The sequence below is a fragment of the Pteronotus mesoamericanus genome, unplaced genomic scaffold, assembly GCF_021234165.1.
Source record: "Pteronotus mesoamericanus isolate MK-2021 breed Mesoamerican mustached bat unplaced genomic scaffold, CSHL_Meso_final contig_90, whole genome shotgun sequence".
NCBI lineage: Eukaryota > Metazoa > Chordata > Mammalia > Chiroptera > Mormoopidae > Pteronotus > Pteronotus mesoamericanus.
This window is the reverse complement of record NW_026555277.1, coordinates 31,344,046-31,359,259: the sequence shown is the minus strand read 5'-3', so window position 1 is coordinate 31,359,259 and position 15,214 is coordinate 31,344,046. Positions and strand designations below refer to the sequence as shown.

Here is a 15,214-nt window from a genome sequence, read left to right as displayed (position 1 = left end):
AAACTTTTAAAAAATCAATGGGTTGATTGAAAAGAAGAGATAGGCATAATAGAAGGATTTGGTAACCTGATAATACTCTATTTAAAAAAAAAATGGGCAGAAAAACTACTTACTCCATTTCAGAACATTTTGACATGTACCAATATGAAAGTGTTAAGTTTGGCTTCGTGGTCTCTGATGGGAGCTGCTTCACCCTGAATACCTCCCTTCTTACAGTTTTCAGTGCCCAACAACTGTTCTTGGTGGAAATGGAAGGTGGGGTACCTGACAAGGTATAACCAAAGCCAGGAAGTGGCTTTGAATGGGGCTCTAGAAACAGGCCAACAGTTTTCATTTTCTTTCACATTAGGAGCAAAGGCTTACTAGTAAGTTGATGGAAAATAGGCAATTATACAAAATGCAGCATCAGAACCAAAATCTGTTTTTAAAATGTGAGTTTTTGACACTTGGAGGACTTCATTCCAAACTCACAATAATATAATTACCAAAAAAAAAAAAAAAAAATCCATGTTTCAGGAAAACATACTTAATCCTAACATAAAATTCATTTCACTTATCACCAACTTAGTGAAATGTATAAACAAGAACCAAAAAAGAAAAATCAGTATTTACAAATTCAGACTACATAAGACATTGTGAAGAATTTTTGTTAATAAAACAACACAATACATACTTTTACACTCTACATTTAAAAAAATGATGCATCTGTGAACAATATGATAAAAGTTGTAATGTTGATGGCTTTAAATTAAATTCAAGGTATCATGTTGAAGATTTTAAATTAAATTCAAGGTTGGGAGAGCTGAAGACTAAACTCAAAAGCCAAGGTCATAGAGACTTTAAATTCAAGGTTATAGTGATAAAAACGTTAAATTCAAGGATTGTCTAAGAAAGGACAAAAAGGCTAGCATTCAACCTATTTAGTCAATTAGTTCCCTGTGAGTACAAAATATATAGAAATCACTAAATGGATTCGCCTAATTACAAATTATGTTCATTTCTACATAAGTCACAACTGCAAGAAGTCTTTTCACAGATTTTTTTCAATCACATAGTTTCTATCCTTGGGTAGGTATTTCTGCTACATTTGAAATCCTTATTCAAAACAATTCTTTCCCACTTCCATATTTTATAAGTACAAAATACTTTTAAACAAAGAAATGTCCATTTGTTAGCTAGAGAGCTATTCCCCCATTGACGTCTAGAAGAGAAAAAAAAAGATTCCCATTTCTTCCTCTACCTCAAAAACACAAAAGAAAATGCAAACAATCCAATTCTTATGAAGAGTCGCATAGAATCCAGAGCCCAGAACAATATTTCATGCTAGTTTTCTTGCTATCTGCTGAGAACAATTTAGGTATATACATTATTGAGAAATCTATTTAGCAAGGTGGATTCATTCCAGTGCTTCCATTAGCAGAGGCTTGCTAAAAGAGGCGTGAGTAGCGGCGTCTGCGAATGGGAACATCGAAGAGTCTCCTCGGCCTCCCTTCCTCATCCTCTTCGTCAGATTCATCCATATCTGCCGAGTCATCGTCATCGTCTTCCTTCTCTTCTTCTGTCTCTTCCATCTCTTCATAGTCATATGAAGATGATTCGTCCTCCTCGTCTTCTGCCTCTTCCATTTCCTTGAAAGAGAAAACAGTCTTTTGATAAGAACTTCCATCAGCTTTTTATACTTATTTAATGCAAATTCTGATTTATCTAGACTCTAAACAACTAGATTGCCAAACGGAATTTTTATAGACTTGAACAGCACATTTTCAAAATGCACATGTTGATGCCAAGATTCCAGAGTGTATATTCTAATACGTGTTTAAAAATGCTCAAGGTGGTTTTCATGGTAAATGTAGTTCCTCAATACAGTACTCATTTTTTTTACATGGTAGTTGTTATTCATATATGGTGTAGCAAACAGACCACTCCTAATAAGATAGGACTTTACTGAATTTATCATTACTGTATTTAAGGAACAGTTCCTTATTAATCTATATGCTTACAAAAAAGATGTGAAAATATTGATCAGGTAGGACCTCTACTGGTAATTTGTATGTACTGTCAGGAAGAGGCCTAAGATTTCTATTGTGTTCCTACTATAAAGACACATCATTTCAATTTTAAGTTAACTTGCTGAAGGCTCTCAGAATAGGGAAGTTATATTGAATTCATACTGTCTGAACATCTGCAGTAAACTTGCTCTTAAGCAATGTCTCTAGTCAAGTCTTGACTTACTCTGCTGTCCATTTTCTCACACTTCTAAAGATCCAAAGAGAAGAGCTGCTACATCGCACAGAATTCTGAGACGCAAGGAGGTCCTAGTTTGTAATGTGGGAAATGCTGGGAAACAGGACGTGGTATCAGCAAAAGTCCTTCCACTGAGGCTTCTATGACATTTCATGACGCAGCACCTCCACTACCCTTCTGATCTCATCTCCAACCACTGCCCGCGTTCCCTGCCCTCCAGGACGAGGGCATCCTTGCAGTTCTTCCAGGCACGTTAGTGTGTCCGGACCCACTACACACAGGACCCAGTGTTAGTGTGACTGTACTTGTTTTTTTAGCTTGGAACACTCTTCTCCCACATACCCAAAGGCTCTTTCTACTACTTTCAAGTCTCAACTCAAATGTCACTGAGGCCTTTCTTAACGCATCTTTGTATTACACAATCCAACAGGACATTCCTTATTCCCTTTACTGATTTTTCTCCAGAGCGCAGTGAGCAATTCTACCTGACCTGAGTACATAGTGTTTATTTGCTACACTTGTCGCTTCTAACTAGAATGTAAATTCTAAGGCAGAGACTTTAATTGTATCATTCACTGCATTTTCCCCCCCATCTAGGAGGTACTCAATAAGTATTTGTTGAGAGAGCAATTGAATTGATTTGGGAGAAGGGTATTGTTCTTTAGTAGGACCTATCAAAGGAACTGTCATTAGGATTTATTATAACACAAACAATAATGAAAAAATACATAAATATGATATTAGATATTCCATTATTTTTATCTCTGGATTTTTTTTTTTAAAATCTGGGGAATGAAGACCTTGAAATTCAACAGCAGGTCCAAAAAGGGAAGGGGGGGAAAGGATTAGTAAATTCTAAAATAGTAAATACAGATAGTATGATTATTAATTATCTTAATGAAGAACAAAATAGAAAAACTGTTAAATCCATGTGGCTACAGAGGGAGATTGCTCATGGACTGCAGCTAAAGTGTACACACACAAACAGCAGATGGAAAGAGGAACACAAGAATGGACATAAATCAGCAGCAGGTGCCTCCAAAGTGTCTAAAAATAAACAACAAACCACCTAGATCAACAAAAGGCTTAAGACCAACCAACAGTATATTTTAAAATGGCGTTCAAAGTACAAAACAAAAGGAAGGATTAAGCCTCCTAATTAATCATATTGTTAGAGGACATAAAAGGAGAACAATTCAACTTCTATATCAAAAAGACTAATATTTAAACAGGAAGGACAAACACAAGTACAACACACATGCAATCCCCACTTTCTCTTTCATGTTGATTAGAAATAAGTCCAGAATTCTCATTCATTTTTATTGATGTCTCATCCCCAATAGAGAAAAACTATTTCCCACAAGGTAGGTCAAGATTTTATACTATTATTTGTGGTTAGGAAGACACTAAAACTCTAAATAAGTAAGAACATAGTTAAGAGAGAGTTGAACATATAATGAGTTTATTATTGTAATTTAAAATTATAAATTTAAAAATTTTAAAAAGGAATAAGTAAATATTATAAAATTTCTTAGTTTTAATTTCTAACATAATAAATATCAATATAACCCACATAAGCAAGAGTTCTTTGGAGTCCTCATTAACTTTCTTTTAATTATAGTTGACATACAATATTATATTAGTTTCAGGTGTACAGCAATGTGATTAGACATATATATATATATACACACACACATTATGAAGTGATAAGTACAATAAGTCTAATAACCATCTGTCACCGCACATAGTTATAACAATATTACTGACTATAGTCCCTAAACTGTACATTATACCCCTGTAACTTATTTTATAATTGGCTTTTTGTACTTCTAATCCCTTCACCTTTTTGCTCATTCTTCTATCTCTCTCGCCTCTGGTCATCATCAGTTTGTTCTGTGTATCTATGAGTTTATTTGTGTTGTTTTGTTTGTTCATTTGTTTTCAGATTCCACATATAAGAGAAATTATATGGCATTTGTCTTTCTCTGTCTGACTTATTTCACTTAGCATAATACCTTCTAGGTCCATCCATGCCATTGCAAATGGCAAGATTTCATTCCTTTTTTACTGCCAGTAATAGTCTATACCACCCCCCCCCCACCCTGCCACCCCACACACATCTTTCTCCATCCATCTATGGGTGGACACCCAGGTTAATTCCGTATCTTGCCTGTCGTAAATTATGATACAGTGAACACAGGGGTGCATATATCTTTTACGAATTAGTGTTTTCTTCTTAATTTCTTTGGATAAACACGAGGTGGAATTGCTGGGTCATGTGGTATTTCTATTTTTAATTTTTTGAGGAGTCTCCAATAACTTTAGAGAGCTTAAAGGGGTCACAAGACCAAAAAGTTTGAAATGACTGTTCTTAAGTAAAGAGTGCTTTATACCCACCCTAATGAACATTAAACACAAGCCTCAACAGGACCAAGCAGACCTGGTAATATATAACTGCCTGCCCTGATAAATCTTGACACTCTGTACACTTTACGTTAGGAATAGTACTGACTTTAGGACAAAGGATATTGTCAGAGATAGAGATTTCATAACAAAATATATAAGCACGTCATTAAAAAGACAGCACAATCCTAAGTATATTTGCATATAATTATAGAGCTTCAAAACACATGAAGCAAATCGGATAGAATTAAAGAGAACTAGACAAAACTGCAATTATAATTGGAGATTACAACAATCATCTCTCATAGAACAAAGATAAAAAATGATCAGTAAATATATAAAAGACTTGAAAAATAATCAACCAATTTCACCTGTCATTTAGAATAATATTCCCCAAAATAACAGAATACATTCTTTTCAAATACACAAGGATTATTTACCAAGATAGACCATAATTCTGGGCCATAAAACATTTAAAAGGATTGAAATTATACAGTGAGTTCTCTAACCATAACAAAATTAGAAATCAATAACCAAAAGACAACTGGAAAATCTCCAAATGTTTGGAAATTAACACATTTCTAGAAAAGTCGTAAGTCAAAATTAAATTACAAGAAAAATCTGAGAATATCTGAACCAAATGTAAATGAAAACATAACAAATCAGAATTTCTGAAATGTAGCTAAATCAGTGCTTACAGAGAAAAAAGGTCTAAAATCAATAAATCAATAATCTAAACTTCTACCTTAAGAAGCTAGAAAAAAAAGCAAATTAAACCCAAAGTAAGTTGGAGGAGGAAATAAAGATAACTGCAGAAATCAATAAAAATTGAAAATGAGCAAATAATAGAGAAAAAAATCAGTGAACCCAAAAGTTGTTCCTTTAATGATCAATACAAGTGATAACCCCTAGCTAAACCGATGAACAAAAGAGCAGATATAAACTACCAATATTAAGAATGAAAGAGACATGACTATAGCTCTTACAGCCATTAAAAGCATTATCAAAGGAATACTGTGAATCACTTTATGCCAATAAATTCAACATTTAGACAAAATGGACAAATTCCTTGAAAGACACAATTTACTGAAAGCGAAACAAGAAACAGGAAATATGAATATTAAAGAAATTCATATTTCAAAACTTTTCCAAGAAGAAAATTCCAGCCCCAGATGACTTCACTGATAAATCCTATGGAACACTTAAGGATACAATAATACCAATCTCAAACAGAATTTGGGCAAGTCAAAATGGAAGACTGCCATCGGAAGCAGCAGATTCCCAGTCCTGGAACTAGACAGTAGAAAGCATTCCTCCACTGACAGGGAAGCTAAACTCCACTCCCAAACCTAGACTGTGGATTGTTTTCGCCACACAAGCAAGTGCAACGGCCTAAAGTCTCGACATCCTCTCTACAGATTGGACTTGCGAATGTGTCAACTCTGGGTCAGATTTACATCATGACCATCTTCCCAGACTGATTTTAAACCCATCCATCACGGTCATCCCATGAGATAGAAGGTTTTTTCTGAACATTTGAGGCCTACAACTCAATTACATTCCGGGTATACAATTCACATTTTATCCCTATTGTATAACTGGAGCTTCATACTTTTTTCTATTCATTTTATAGCACATAAGATTGGGATTACTGCAACACCTGCCATAAGGTAACCCCAAAAATGAGATTTAAAAAATATACCTAGCTTAGGAAATGATCCCAAAGAGAGACTACTAAAAGTAGAAGTCTACCCATTAAATCCTCTTTTTCATAATTTCTATAGGACATTTGCATTATTTTACAAAGTTGGGAGTTTTAGCAAAAACTGTAAGAAATAGTTTTCCTAGTCTTTTTTTTTTTAAAAAGATTTTATTTATTTAGTTTGGGAGAGAAGGGAAGGGAGGGAGGAGGAGAAGGAAAGAAACATCAATGTGTGGGTTGCCTCTCATGCATCCCCCCTGCCCCCCAAACTGGGGACCTGGCCTGCAACCCAGGCATGTGCCCAGACTGGGAATTGAACCAGCAACCCTTTGGTTTGCAGGCCGGCACTCAATCCACTGAGCCACACTAGCCAGGGCTTTCTTCCTAGTCTTGATGAAATAAAATAAAGTAGATACTAACTGGTCTAATGCGGTGTTTCTCATTAGGCAACTGATGTATTTTGGGAAACAGTGGAAAAGAGGCTGAAACTTTAAAACTAGTAATTATTCTATCTGATACTATAATGGTAGACACATGTCATTATACATATGTCCAAACCCACAGAATATACAACACCAAGAGTGAACCCTAATGTAACTTATGGACTATGCATGGTAATGATGGGTCAGTGTAGGTTCAACAGTTGTAAAAATGGTACCACTCTTGTGGGAGATATTGTGTAGGAGCAGGAAGTATATGGGAAATTTCTGTACCTTCTGCTCAATTTTTCTGTGAATCTAAAACTACCCTAAAAAAATAAAGCTATTAAAAACAAACTAACAAACAAACAAAAACAACAACCACCAAAAAAAAACCCAAACAGATAACAGAGTTACTCTGATTAAAGAGTATGGAGCCTAGTTTACTTGTTGCCCACCTCCCCCAACACATTCCCATGTCCCACCCCACCCCTAGGTACTTCCCTCAAAATTTCTAGGGTTCTCTGGAACACAATTTATAAACTATTTTTCTGGCTAATCAACAAGGACCCTCTGTGGAGTTAATTCTAAAAAGTCATGTAAATCAGCACCAGAGGAAAATTTAACCTACCAATCGAGCTATAGACACCCTGAATGTCGGACATGCCATATGGAATTGGGGAATGGCGACATTAAAGATCCTGTCTTTAAAGTAAAGAAAGTGAAAGGTATAATATCCTTCCATATATCCCGATGTTGTAGAGAATGTGGTACAACTCGTGTATTCATATACCCGGCCAGGGCTGATGATTGGAAATTCACCTGCAGAGAAAATAGTAACAATAAGGTAAAGTATAAAATTCACTTCTTCATCACAGAAATAAGATATGCTTCTATGGGATTAGGTAAACTATGTTAAAGTAAATGCACAATCAGAAACAAAATCTAAAAGGAAATATAACAAAATGTTAACAATGGTGGGTTTATGAGTGAGTATTCTGACTTTTTTTTGTAATTCCTCTAATTCTCTATATTGTGTGTGGGGGTGGGTGAGGGATACCTAAAAGACTATTTTCAAAATAAAAAAAGGAATATCTTCTTTTTCCAAATGCTTAGATACCATCTTCAAGACATAAGTAATAAAAACTGTCACAGGCACTAGTTTAAACAGCAATAAAAATAATCTAAATGTTTAAAAGTAGCAAGAGACTAGTCATAAAATTCTGAGGATGTAACTTAAGCATTTAGCCTGGACCAAATGGCAGGTGCAAGGGTGAGCTCTTACTCCAATGGATCAAATGACTGAAAAAGAATTACAACTTTAATGTTCAATTGTTCAGCACTAGATGCCCAAATAAATTCAGGAAAAATCCTTCAAATAAATATGCAGAATATGACTTTTTTGTGGCAATGAATTATAACAACTTTATTAATTTTTTTAGATTTAAAAAATTTATTTTATTATTTTTAGAAGATATTATTTATTTATTTTTAAGAGAGGGGAAGGAAGGGAGAGGAAACATCAATGTGTAGATGTGTCTCTCACGCCCCTACTGGGGACCTGGCCTGCAACCCAGGCATGTGCCCTGACTGGATACTGAACCAGTGACCTTTTGGTTCACAGGCTGGCACTCAATCCACTGAGCCACACCAGCCAGGGCATATTAGAACAACTTTAATTTAAATTGAATTCTGTATATGTTTAGGACCAATAGCAGAAGTGCAAAGCTTAAATAATGTTACTTTTCTGAAGCACAAATAGAAAATCAGAAGAATCTAAGGGTTCAGAAATTTAAGAAAATTATGTTTTTAAAAAGCTGAATGTCAACAGAAATCAAGCTAGTAAGGACTGAAATCCACAAACAATAAAAAATCTGTACTATTAATTTTAACATTTCCCCTCAAATTTCAATTATTTTCTCTTTCTACCCTATGCCTATACAATGTGATAATGAATGATTATTCAGCTAAAACAAACAAAAAAAAGAACTTAAGGAAAAGCAAGGAACTCAAATGATCCACAGAATGAAAACTCAATCCCTGACTTTGCTATACTTTTAGAAAAGTTCATGTTTAAGGTACTAAACTGACAGAAGAATGACCTTTACACCTTACATTTATGAAGCAAAGTATTGTAGTTAGGAGAAGCCCATAATCTATGATACCTTTCACACTGCAAACACAGCTCTTAAAAAGATACAGTCTTATCAACTAACTACATCACGCGTTTTTCCAAGCTGTGTCACATAGGAGCCCTCCAAAATGTCTTAGAAGCAACTGATATATAAACCCAAATCTTGCGTTACATACCAACTACTCCAGGTCCTTGAACTTCTTCTACATCACCTTTAGCATTGGTTATTCTCCAGTAGCGACTGTCCAACTGACAAGCCTTCTCGGGAAGTGCATCCTTTGACATTTCAATCCTGGAGAAGGGAATGGGGCAGTAGAGACACACAAATCAGGCCTTTTTTTGTTTCTTCTGTTAAGAGCTGCAGAATTTGGGCTAAGACCATGAAGGGGATTTCTGAAGTAAGAAACCCACCCCAAAGTCTGTGTTAATCATTCATTTCTGGAAATTCTCAAAGGTAATGGCCTGATCAGCTTAACTCCCCCATGGGAATGTTTTCATGTAACTTACTCACCTGACCTTCCGTGAGGATCAACAATAGAAAGGGCAACATAAAAATTCATAAAGACAATGTTGACAACACTCTTTTGCTTCTCAAGTGAAGATAAGTATGGGAAACACTTTCTAGAATATAGTCCTATGAAAAAACTTCTGTTCTAAAAAACTGACAGTCTTCTATTCACTACAAGGCTACGCAACCCATTTCCCTTTTTTCCATTAGCTTCTAGAAAGCTCAAAGCAAAATGTTGCTATTCAGTTATTGAGATTACACCTTGACTTGCTTCCCAGTACTATTTATTCCCCGCCCCCTTCATCTGGGAATCTGCTCTTATTTTCATTTTCTGTCTCCTATACACATATGTAGGTATCATTATTTTAAGATTGTTTCAGTCCTAGGAATGATCTAAATTAAACAACAAACATCTGTGCATGTGTAACACGTACAGAAATGTCTATCAAAGGCTACAGACAATATCAAATCCCATGATGCTCCTTCCAAGTATATATTAAAATATTTATAGTATGTATATATGCATGTATATTTATTTTTGAAATACTGTATCTTAAAATATACCAAAAAAATCTAAAAACAAAGTATCCTTAGTTCCTCCCTTAGAGCAATGAATTGTCTTTATGTCATAGCACAGAGTATTTCTAATTAAAATGAGTTAATATTTATTTTTTATTTAACCAAACCCAGTGCTTAACACCATGTTTGATAACCAGGCAGTGCTCAATAAACATTTATTAAACTTTTAATTGAATATACACAGGTCAGATGAAATTTAAAAATCATGGTTTTACCTTGGGTAATCGAAAGCATCTAGAAAACATTGCAACTCTGATTTTGTCCTTGCATGATGACCACAACTTAGTGGTCCATTTTGTGTAGTACCTGGCACAACACTTGTATTTATGAGAAGCAACTTAGAGATTAACATAAACTCAAGTTACTTTAAAAACACTATATTGTACTTACTCTTCCCATAAGAGGCCTGAGGTAACTTCTGAAAATAGTTCCCTTTTCATTTGACCCAGAAAACCCCACAAAATCATGCAAATTAAAACGTTCAAATCTCCGTGTTCACTTTAAGAACACGTGTGAAACTGCCCAGGCCATCAATGGTGCGCCTATCTGAAAAGCCACCAAGTATCTGAAGAATGTCACTTTATAGAAGCAATGTGTGACCTTCCATTGTTACAATGGTGGATTTGGTAGGTGTGTCCAGGCCTAACAGTGGGGCTGGACAGAGAGACGGTGGCCCAGAAAGAGTCTGAATTCTGCTACACATGCTTAGAAATGCAGAGAGTGATGCTGAATGTAAGCGAGCAGATGCAGATTCTGTGGTCATTGAGCACATTCTGCTGAACAAAGCTCCCAAGATGTGGCGCAGAGCGTGCAGAGCTCACGGGCGGGTCAGTCCACACGTGAGCTCTCCCAGCCACACGGGAATGGCCTTCACTGAAACAGAGCAGAGTGTTCCTAAACCAGAAGGTGGGGTTGCACAGAAGAAAAAGATAACCCAGAAGACGGAAGAAACAAAAACTTATGTCCCTAGAGTAAATTCAGCATCAAATAAATGCAAATAAAAGTAAAAGTGGAACCTCCCTCCCCCTGCTGGCTATACTGTAGAAAATTCTGTTACCACCTTCCTCCACACTTCAGCAAGAAACTGCCCTTCAAAATGGGTTTTCTATGTCACGTCACATGGGGCTATACAGCACATCCACAGGGTACATCCATTATTAACTGAAAGGCGACCCCATTTAAAATTCTCACCTGATTCGGTATGTGAAGAAATAGTGGGGTGGATGTACTGAGCTAAGCTCTGGCAGAAACGATGTAGAGACTGAAACTGTAATATCTCCAGTTGTTGCTACACACTCCGGATCATGAACATATCTAGGTAATTAAAAAAATTAAACATGTTTTAGTCAACTAACTTACTTCTATAGGATAAAGGGTTCAAAGGTACAATGCAAAATAGCTTATACTTCACTTTAAAGTAGAAAATTTAAATCATATTTGGGACATTAAAGGTATAGGCCTATTAAGCTTAGAAGAAAACCAGAAATTACAAACAAACCAAAAAGATTTCAAGATTCTGGATCAATAATGGTAGCAGTCAAGGTTCAATGATCAGTGGCTCCAGTAATAGAGCAATAATTAACTTGGAAACTAAAAAGAGCTTATCTCCGTTTTCAGAGCTAAGGAAACTTTGGGGACAGCTGAAAACCCAGCTGTGTCCCGCACAGTGGTCTGACAATAAAAATGGGTTAGCGTGTTATTCTAGGGCCTCTAATGTATATTTACACTATCATTTCTGCCAACCAGGCTACTGTGAACCAGTATTACCTCTAATACTATCTACAATACCTGGATGTTCCATTTAAAGATAATACATATTTTCTAGGAGTTAATAGTTACTGACTTGCTATTCATACTAAATCTACTATTTGACCAATAGCTTTATTTCCATCCCCCACCAAAAGAAAGTATATAACTACTGATATATAGCACAACTTCTAAATCAAAATCAGTTTCTTAATTCTTCAAGATAAGACAAATACTGGTTGTTCAAGTGTTTGGATGTTTTGGCTTTAAAGTGAAAATAAAATAGATTTATGATTATGAGAGGTTCCATTATTAACCTTCCTGGGAAATTTCATCTTATGATCTGTAACCAATGATTTGTGCTGATTGCAGTCACTCCAATCTAAAAAGCCCCAAGAGAAATACCTGAAAATTTGGTCTCTGATAATAGGGAAGCCACCGGATACGACATTGTGGACATAGGAAGTAAACCAGTCAGTAAAAGTATCACCTAAAAACCAGAAATGGGGGGAAAAGGACAAACAGTTTTTGTCAAATCTATACAAGAAAAAAGAAACAATGGTAATTTCTCTTTGCATAAGGTGTGATATCACAACTAGAAACATTTATAGATATAATTCCATTAGTCCTTTATTAGGTCAACTGCTAGTCTCAATTGTATCCATCTTATTCCCAATGATCTTTCTAGGGGAATCTTCCAACCAACTTCAAACTACTTCTTACAGTTATAGCTAAAGAATAGATTTTTTAACTTTAGTTTGTTCTGGTACAAGAATGAAAAGCCTTCCGTCTACAATTTCTTGAACAATGGAGGCGTGACTATGTTTAGGAGAAAAACTGCAGGAAAAAGGTCAGCACCTCTCCTCCAACAATCAGGGTCTATCCCAGGCCCAGTGCACCCTGGCTCATGCTCAGTCTGGACATCTAACAGGGGGACGGCACTGTGGAGTTGTGAGCATCAGCGCGGTCTAGTTGCACTACTACAGATTCACATGCACAGTGGTCTCCGTGTGCTCAGTGACCAGAGTGAAGAAGGAAAGAATGACTGGAAGAGTCCAGTCCAGGCCATACATCTGTGATCTAGTGAGTGGATCCATAACAAGCATTTACAAAAATTATATTCGTCTCCCCTACTAATACAACATAACTTTCTCAGATCCTTTTACTGCTAATACATCTCAGAGCCTAGCATACATTAGTCCCTTAAACAATGTTGCTCAATGAAATTTTTTGTAAACTTTTAATAATCCCATTCCTATACTCTGCCATGCTAAATGTCAGATGCTAAATTTACAGTATTGACTTAATATCCTATTTTGAGAATGACAGAAGATGCAATTTAGGCTTGGATCTGAGGATATATAGCTTTAAAATTTTAAAGGCATCAATTGAGAGAAAGTACTCTACAATAGTTGGCTCTTTCCTTAATGTCTATTAATGGCCCATTCTGATGCCTTATTTATTAAATGGAATTGTATGCAAAATGAGCAATGATCATCTGTCTGCTTGGAGCAAGATATTAGAAGCTATCTTTAATGACATTAATAATGTCATTACAATTCATAGAAGGTGCAATTTTATGTTTTAAGAACTAGCAATTTTCCTGTACAGTTTTAAAAAGATCATTTTTTATATTTCATGGAATGAAATATTATATAAGAAAAAGAAATTTCTTGTGGTTTACATAAGATGTTGACACAGTGTATTTCAATGCACCTACATTTATTACAATACACACATACCAAACCGTGTTCTTTAACATGAAGACAGAATTTCCTATGCAGCCCTTACTACTAAGCTTATGTGAACACACAGTCCTGTTTTCTTAAATATTTATTAATAATGCACTGAACACCAGATTTCATTTTGTGTTTAACCAAAAATCCCAAGAAAGTCAAACTTAGGTGAATCAAGATGTAATTTATATTTCTAAGGCAGTTTATATTTTAAATTAAGCCTATATCTTGGAGTTTCTTTGATAGCATTTCATTTTATCGAGGTAGCTTAAAGGAAACTGTTTTCTTATCTTTCCTCTCAGCACTAACTTCCCATCTCACCTCAAATCTCTTGCTTTGCTCTCTCAGCCTTGGGGAAACCCCCACCACAAGAACAGAATGACTGGAACTTAGCGTTCTGCTGTGGTAGGGGGGCATCTTCCTGACCATGTCAACCATCACCAAACTCAAGAGTAAGAAACTCAAAGAGCCTTGCAGGACGCTTGCTTCAGAGCTCAGGCTGCCTTTCCTTGATACACTGAGTAGCCTGTCGCACTAGAGCGAGCAATGATGAGCTCTGAAAACAGGTGCTACATATGAAGATGCCAAAGAGGGCAATGAACAGGAGCAAAACCGCAGCGGTACCTAACTTAGAAACCACAGACCGCATGAGTCATAGTGAGCCGAAAGCCAGGGGCCAAATGTAAAAAAGCTTTCTTTAATTGACCACATAGGAGTAAGAGTGTCTCAATATTGTGAAGTATGCCACAAAACTTAGGAGGTGCCGTGGTACAGAACATATACTCTGCTCAAGCTTCCAATTAGGAGAAATAATTAAATACAGACGCTTAGCCTGCAATTTACTATTGGTATATGGGGATGTTTAATATATGCTTCTAAAAAGTTAAAAAAAGTAGTCAGAAGCTTCTCTTAAGGGAGCAGTATCTGAACAAAACAAGACTGAATGAATAGCAAAGGGGTGAGCAGCACTTGAACACAAATTGGATTGTTTTCAAATCCTATAAGAAACACCCTTTTAAGGCCAAAGAAAAAACTAGCTGTGCCAAGTAGTTTATGAAGCCCAGTTTATGCTGGTTTTCAAAGACTGCTGTTCTGATATCTCTAGTGTGACTTACCAGTATTTTACTCCAGGACTGGCACCGAAAGAGAAAAGGTATAAACTAGTTTTATATATCTATGTGTATCTCTAACTATGTAGTAATATGATGTGCATGGAAAGGAACTACATACTTACTCATAGTCATTCTATACTTTATAAACAACAAGACTTAAGTAATACAAGTATAAAATTGCCACCTGATTAAATAACTGAAAAGTTTCTACCAACTTAATTCTTCTGACCAGCAGGAAAAAGGGGGAAAAGAAGACTTTTTTTTCCTCCTACCTATGATAAACATGTCAATAGCAGCTGGATTCTGAGCCATTTGGTCCTAAGTGAGAAAGAGAGTATTACAATTAAGAAAAATACATTTTACTTAATTTCTCACTGTTATCTGTATTCTTCCATGAAGAAAAGGCAAAACAGAAAAAAATAACTTAAGTGCTCTAAGCAACCCTTGGACATTCCTCACCTTTTTTCAGTTCCTGCTTCATAATTTCTGTATTTAGATTCTTTCTACAAAGTCCTTAGAAGTGCCCAGCACTTCTCAGTAACAGTTAAACGCTTATATATTTCTATTACTGTTATAATGAACTAAAAACTGTCCTTCAGAAAAAGGATTAGGAAGTTAAGGTGAGAAGAAA

At 35.8% G+C, this 15,214-nt stretch overlaps 1 protein-coding gene across 2 annotated transcripts in view; it reads right to left on the bottom strand.

The window, feature by feature from the left end:
- Positions 1-664: 664 nt before the first annotated feature.
- Positions 665-15,214, bottom strand: part of FBXO3 (F-box protein 3) — a 36,750-nt gene continuing 22,200 nt past the window's right edge. The window contains exons 6-11 of one of the 2 annotated variants that reach the window (XM_054585932.1): positions 14,856-14,901; positions 12,141-12,225; positions 11,181-11,303; positions 9,079-9,194; positions 7,400-7,590; positions 665-1,628 (exon numbers count right to left, since the gene is read on the bottom strand). In XM_054585932.1, the coding sequence (XP_054441907.1) occupies positions 1,428-1,628; positions 7,400-7,590; positions 9,079-9,194; positions 11,181-11,303; positions 12,141-12,225; positions 14,856-14,901 (762 nt within the window). In that variant the 3' untranslated portion in view covers positions 665-1,427. Of the gene's footprint in view, positions 1,629-2,413; positions 2,486-7,399; positions 7,591-9,078; positions 9,195-11,180; positions 11,304-12,140; positions 12,226-14,855; positions 14,902-15,214 lie in introns of those variants that run through there. The other variant, XM_054585933.1, reaches the window with a different exon arrangement.